At 35.6% G+C, this 7,450-nt stretch overlaps 1 protein-coding gene across 1 annotated transcript; it reads right to left on the reverse strand.

The window, feature by feature from the left end:
• Positions 1–576: 576 nt before the first annotated feature.
• On the reverse strand, positions 577–7,296 carry LOC127935641 (general transcription factor IIH subunit 4-like). The gene is made up of 14 exons (XM_052533717.1): positions 7,151–7,296; positions 6,811–6,926; positions 5,988–6,092; positions 5,640–5,771; positions 5,380–5,565; positions 5,193–5,301; positions 3,694–3,762; positions 3,452–3,535; positions 2,602–2,770; positions 2,372–2,502; positions 2,239–2,286; positions 1,520–1,598; positions 1,033–1,094; positions 577–925 (listed from the first exon to the last, which is right to left on the reverse strand). The coding sequence occupies exons 2-14, from the start codon at positions 6,924–6,926 to the stop codon at positions 815–817; spliced, it is 1,401 nt and encodes a 466-aa protein (XP_052389677.1). The 5' UTR covers positions 7,151–7,296; the 3' UTR covers positions 577–814.
• Positions 7,297–7,450: the final 154 nt, after the last annotated feature.

Consider the following 7,450-nt stretch of genomic DNA (forward strand, 5'->3'; position numbering starts at 1 on the left):
AGCTAAAACAGCTAAAGTTTAGGTAATATATGTGAATCTGAGAAACGCATCAAGTATTTCACGTTTAAAAGTATTTTTATCCTGAAAACATCAAATTTAATAAATTACATTAAAACGTGTGATATTATAAACATTATTTTGTTAATTAAGTGCATTTTCTTATGTTTCTTATTACCATATTGAAAAGAAAATACCTCATTAGCCTTGATTTCTATTATTTATTCCATTCATTTTAATGAAAATTTGTTGTGGACACAGAAATAGTCATGAAAATAATATATAAATGGTCTCTAAAAAAAATTAATTTATTTTATTTAAAATATAATTATATAGTTTTTATTCATAATTCTATTAGATATCATTTGTATTCATTTATCCTTTACAAATAGTGGGAAATGTGAACTGGAAGTTTTGATAAGATTTACCCATTAATACTTCAATTTATTCCTCTTCACCACCCTAAAAGCTGCAACTGAATTCTGTAATTTTACCCCTAATTAAATTTCATGGCCTACGTTTCCATGTTATCAATTTCTTGGACCAAATTTCCATATCATCAAACAAAAGAGATCGCAATCAGTGTAAACCATATTTATTTTAGTCAGTTTACCTCAGACACAAACATGAAGCAAGTCAATAAGGAAGTAATAATGCATATACCTCTCATAAACAGTAAAAAGTTTTGAACTATGTATAGAAACAGTTTTTTTCTTTTTCTAGACAGATGAACTTGATAACTCCCGTCCATCTATAAGCTGTAATTTTCAGAATAATTCTCAAGTGAAGTCTTTCAGGGTTGTTCTTCTTTATTCCTCTATGTATGGCTCTTTTGTCTCTTCCAGAATCTCTTAACCTCGCTGTGTCCATGTGGCGTCACCACCATGACCCTGTGAGCGGGGTTCTGCCAAACCAGCACACCTAAACCCTGCAGGACAGACCTTATACTGTCAGTATTCTGTGCATCACTGCAGGACAGACAGCTGCTGCTTAATAAAGCACAGCGAGTACACATAGAAAGATTATATTCTTTACCTGAGCCCTGTCCCGCAACACTTCAAAATCAACCTGGGATAGAAACTGGTTGTATAACACTCCTGAAAGAAAGAAAAACGTGGTTTAAAATAGACAAAATGCATAACTGAGGCGTTTTCGACCCTTACCCCAAACCTTATTCCAATGCTAATTTTTTTATTTGCATTGCATTTCTCTAACATGCTTCTTATTCAGCCTGACATTTACATTTGAGAGAACGAACCCCGCAGGTCACCCTTGGAATGGAAACAAATTCTTTATGCCATAATATCAACAAGATGTAATTTCTTTTTTTATTAAAATTGAAACAGACGTTCCTAAAGGTTACATTTAAATGCGACGGTAACACCGTATTATTTAAATAACTGAAATTACTAATGTATAAAAATAATCACGTATTTTGTAACAGTGTTATCTGAGGGGAAAACAATGTAAAATTTGCTTTGGATCTACAGAAGTGGTCTCATATGTAGAAAGACAGACTCACCCTCAGTGAACTGTAAGCGATCTTTCTCGAGCTCCCACAGTCTGATCTGATCTGTGATGGTTGGGGGAAGAACAGGGGTCTGAAACACAGAATGAAACAGGGAAACATGTTCATGCATCCAGCAGTGAATATTTGCATAGCAGTATAGAATTTTTTTATGATAAACATCACCATATTGCACAAGGGAGACAAATAAAGGACATCTAAGCCTATAAGGGGAAACTATAGACTGTGTTTTACTATAAAATAGTAAGTAACTGACTACCATTTGTGTGTTTAAAGCTTATGTTTACCTTTTTACTTCGGGTGATTGTACTGTGGCTTCAAAATTCATAAAACTTGTTTATATTGAAGATTACCACAATGAAAAGTGTAAAAGTGTTAGAATAGTAAACTTTTGTTGGTCACATTTCTTGCAAATCAAGAACCCCATTGAAAAATCCTGTTGGCTTTTTTAAAGGAGACCAGGCTGATCAAAAAATATGCCATTATTAAACTGCTATATGGGATCCTTATAAGCGCTGCATTTAATTAATTAAAACAATTGTAATAATGATTCATTATTATAAATGATAATTATGCATTGCTTTAAATGCAATAATTTCTTAGCTATAATCCCCCAGGCCTCAAACTGTTCTAAGTTTGTTCAGTTAATACAAGATTTAAATCAAACCCTTTTTATTTGCATAACGGTAAAAATTAATCCTGTTAGCAATTACCTGTTTAAGCATTACTGGGTGAGCTCGGGTCCTTAAGAAGTGAATGATCTGAAATCCCAAAATACATGTCAAAACAACCCTGTCATTAGAAGAGCAAACCAATCTGCAGAGCGACAGGTTGTGTGTCTCTCACCTGCTGTGCAGTAATGCCGTTAGCGATGGCCTGCTGCACTGACTCTCTGGTTACCTGTGCAACCACCAGGTTAGGAAACCGATACAGCATCTCGCTAAATAGAGCTACTAGTGCAATCTGGAGCTCAGAGTCTGTCGGAGAGAGATGGAGGAAGTGCGACTGATCTCGACTGATCTCGTACAGTGTATTGCCTTATAGACAAGTCAGTGTGTGTGATGTGTGTGACATACTTGTGTAGGCATACAGACGGTAATTCGTTTCTACAACGATGAAGCCTGTGTCTCCTGTTCCCGCCGTGGCTCCGAGTGCAGTCGAAGCAGATCCAGAGGCAGGGTTTACTGTGACCCCTGCAGCTAGAGTTATGGCCAACCTGGTGGGGTAGTACCTCCTTGACTTCCTCTGTGGAAAGATGATGCAAACTGGTGTCAGAGCTTGTTTAAGACATATTTAAAGTAAAAAAAAAATTAAAACAGAATTTTAGATTACTATACAATTATAAAAGCAACTTGACAATTTTATTATTATTATTATTATTATTTACATACAACCACTATTCAAAACTTTGGGGTTAGTAAAATATTTTTATTCAGCAACCAGGCATTAAATCTAGCAAAAGTATCAATAAAGACATTTATTCGGTTACAAAAGATTTCTATTTCAAATAAATGCCGTTATTTGAAAGTGAAAGTAAAAGTGAAAGAATTTTATTTAGAATTTTATCTTCATCAAACAATCCTGAGGAAAAAAGTATCACAGTTTCCATAAAAATTATGAAGCATTTTAACATTGATAATAATAATAAATATTTCTTGAGCAGAAAATCAGCATATGATTTCTGAAGGATCATGTGACACTGAAGACTGGAGTAATGATGCTGAAAATTCAGCTTTGCATCACAGGAATACATTACATTTTACAATATTTTCATAAGAGACTTCTTAAAAAAACATTTAAAAATCTTAATGCAAAAAATGTTAGTGTGTGTTAAAAAAAAAACAAAAAACAAAAAAAACAATCATTATTAACATTTATACAATTATTAGTTTGACTGCTATTCAGTACTTTTACGCGATGCCTGACCTTTCTTTGGAAAACCAGACCGAACTCTCGTAAATGTTGCAAAAATGTGAGCAGAGACTCACTCATGCCCTCCACAGAATAATCCTGCAAGAAAAACAACAATCACACTACAAAACAAAACATTTTAAGGAGCAGTCCTATTTCATGGGACTCTGGCAAATGACTTTAATTTAATTACGACAAGTAATGGCTTTTATCTATGACTCATATTATATTCTTGGCTTTGTAAAAACAGCACTCACCCTACCAAGAGTGGAAAAACTCAGCTGGAACAAAAAGGAAAGAATCTCCACCAGGTCCATTCCTCTTGACTATGAAGACCACAGATCAGACTGTTAATGAGGAGATGGAACCACATTTTCCATCACACTAACCATGTTTTACATGCAGCCTAATAATACAATCAGCTCATCTGGAATGAAAAGTCATCATGTAAACACCTGGAGGGATTCAGATTCAGATTCAAAAGGGAATCAGATTCAAAAACACCTTGTTCGCATTCGCAGTGCAGGAATTCTCTCACCCAGTGATCTTTGCAAATTTCTCTAATTCAGATGTCTAGTTATTGAAGGCCGTTTGTTTTCATAAGATAAACATAATTTTGGGATGCTTTTTCAAATTCTCAATTTTTGTTAGGCAAAGTTAGCAGAGCATGAAAAAAGCCATGTCTTTCCGTATGTTAGAAAGGCAAACACACAGTTGTTGCATGCTAAGTTGTTTATCTTCTTCCAACAGGACTCAGAAGCTTCTTGCTGTTATTGCATTTTTTGCATGCACATAAATGTTATTCATAATTTCAACTGGGTACATAAGAATCCTTTATTGGACTAATCTGTTCATGTAAACCTTAAGTAGGGGATATTTAGGGCCAGATTTACTAAATATGGCAAATTAGCGTTAGAGTGCAATTTCATAAAAGCACTGATGGGAGTGGAAAGATCTGCGGATGTCCTAAGAGCAACACACACATTAAAGAACACAGATGCAGCCAGATCATATCCATAATGACCAACGCAATCTACCATAGCAGTGCAAACTAGCAACTAATCACAGCCATGGCAAGCACGACATGGGTTAAGCCTCATAATGCATTCGGGTCTGTTTTGACTTTGAAGAGATACATAAAAAATATACACATTAAGAGACACTCTCAAATTACACATCTTTTATTAAGACATATAACCATTTTGGACCCGAGTATGGATGGACTACCATTAGTTGCAAAATAAAATAAAATAAATGATTTGATTCTATTCATTCCAAATAATATGCTGCTAATTCTCATATTATATGTTCTTATCGATTTCATACAATGATAAATTCAAATGAGACTACTCATCAATATTGAAAAAATTTTTTTGCTTCATAGTTTTTGGTGTGATTTATGTGTAATTTAAAATTTCTAATAACTTCTAATTGTTTAATGAATCAAAAAGGCGTAGATGCAGTAATAACATGGTAACATTCAAAACTGAAATCTTTTCACCTTTACTCATAAATCAGAAGTTCGCAAATCTTAGTTAATCACCTTGCATAATTCATCTAAATATTATTTTCCAATAAATTTTGAGTCTTAAAGGGAAACTGCTACAAATGCATATGCAATAAGTTCATTGCTATTTAATTTTTTTCACTGTGTGGCTTTAGTGAATCCTGACAGTGCCAAAAGTGTTTTTGCGCTGGCGCAAGCTGTTTGTAAATCTGACATTTAATGTAGAGACTCTATATGTCACGCACTGACCTGTGCTGTCTTGAGGTACTGCAGGGTGAAGTACCACAGCTGAGATGCTGTGTCCAGCAGCAGGAACTGAAACCCTGCCGATGTGATACAAGGAGCCTCACCAGTCTCGCTAAGAGAGAAAAAACAGATCAAGATCATGTCTGACCTACTTTAGTTGGTGCATGAATGGAGTGATGGTGTGCTCTACCTCTTCATGAGCCCGGCCTGTATGAGGAGCTGGGCCAGATCCTGGCTGACGGCTGCGCTGGGAGAGCCCACCATGAAGTGAAGGATGACCTCCCAGCGCTCCATGGCATAGCGGTCCAGACGCTCTACATCCCTCACATGACGATCAGGACCCAGGTTACTACCCTCATCTGCCCACGGTTTACCCCTGACAAAGTGAACATCCAGTAAATCTGCTGCCACAACACCACGATGGTTCTCAATGCAAACTGTGTTCCTCACCCGCCTAGAAGTGCTGTTCTCAGGTTGTCTTTAAAAACAGGGTTCAGCACGAAGCCTTGAAGTCCACCTTGGAGGTGCTGACTGTGCCAGAGCCGTAGCCCGGTTAAGACCGACACACACTGATCATGGTCTCTAGAAAGAGCAAACAAACACGTAAATAAGAAAAAGACACATGACCCTACTGGGGGTGGGTAAGATGTCTCATCAAGGCTGCATTCATTTGATTAAAAACTAATTTTATGATTCAAAATAATGATTTTCTGCTTTAATGTATTGTGAAATGTTATTTATTACTATGGTGGCAAAGCTGAACTTTATGAATTAGAATGACAGAACTATTGCACTCACTTTTGACTGTCTTTTTTGACCCACAACGCGACTGCAGCTTGTGGAAGAGGATGGTCTAAAAACAGCATCCGCATCACATAATTCTTTGCCAGTGATGGAAGTTCCCTGTACAAAGAGGAATGAGAGAGAGCCAACCAGCATTCATCTCTGAGTAACCTCAGATTTATTATTATAATAGGCCACAAATGTATTTGTACTGTTAAGCCACATATAAAAATTCTGAATATTATTAGATGCAATCAAACCAGCACAGAAAAATATGCTTTACACACGAGCAATAAAAAGATTTGAACAGTAAGATTTTTAAATAATTAATTTCTCCATTTATTTTAATTCTCTTTAATTTCTATAATCTTAATGTTTAATGTTTTTTGAGCAGCAAAACAGAATATCAGAATGACTTCTGAAGGATCATGTGAGACTGGAGTAACGAGGCTGAAATTTCAGCTTTGAAATCACAGGAATAAATTACATTTGACAATTCATTCAAATAGAAAGCAGTCATTTTAAATGGTAAAAATATTTCTCAATAATACTGTTTTTGCTCTTTCTGAGAAAATAAATGCAGCATTGGTGAGCAAAAGAGAATTCTTTAAAAAACATAAAAAATCTCACTGTTCAAAGACTTTAAACTGGAAGTGTATGTTAGAAATGTAAGAAACTTTTATGTAAGAATTGTGTTGGCCTGAAAAATAATGTTGTGCATTCCTCTCTCTTTCTTTTAAACAAATGCCATTTGCTGTTATGTTTCATTATCTAATCAAATGCAATTCATACATGTATAGATGTAGTATGTATATGTAAACACTAAAGCCAGGTGGACCTGTAGACTGCCAGACATGTCGCTGGGTGATTGTAGAGTCTGTCGAGGATCTCTGGACTCAGTTCCTTCAGATACTCGTGCAAGTTCTTGCACTGCAGCTGGACTCGAAGCTTCATCTGTTTTCACAGTCAGAGAGGTGAATGAGGTAATAATGCATATCATTATTTATGCAGTGCAAGGCTATGGTGAGTGATAAATACAACGACGAATACAGTGGAGACTATATTTAATGTATCATTGCACTTATTGTTACGTGCAATTAAACATTACTGAGAGAGAGAACGTACTTAAGTGTTCAGTGGCTATTAAAATATTTTTAATAAATAGCCAGTGGGCTTACCTTGCTTCACAGGTGTCATGTAGCAAAATAGAGCATTAAATGAGGTGAATCAGTTTATTTATTCACAAGCATTCATGAATGCGTTCAGTAAGGAGCCATGTTGAATGATCACGTGACCGCTGAAACGGGCCGTCTGATTGGTTAATGTGCTGAGGGTCTTTTCGGTAATCTACTTCTTTGTAAACCTTTTATTTATTAAAATATCAGTAATCTTCAAATATATAAAATCATAATTTATTGGGTAGGCTACTTTTAACTCGGAGGTGTTTGTCCCGAACCCTAACCCCTACATTTCAACTT

The sequence above is a fragment of the Carassius gibelio genome, chromosome A19 (genome assembly GCF_023724105.1).
Source record: "Carassius gibelio isolate Cgi1373 ecotype wild population from Czech Republic chromosome A19, carGib1.2-hapl.c, whole genome shotgun sequence".
NCBI classification, from domain to species: Eukaryota; Metazoa; Chordata; class Actinopteri; order Cypriniformes; family Cyprinidae; genus Carassius; species Carassius gibelio.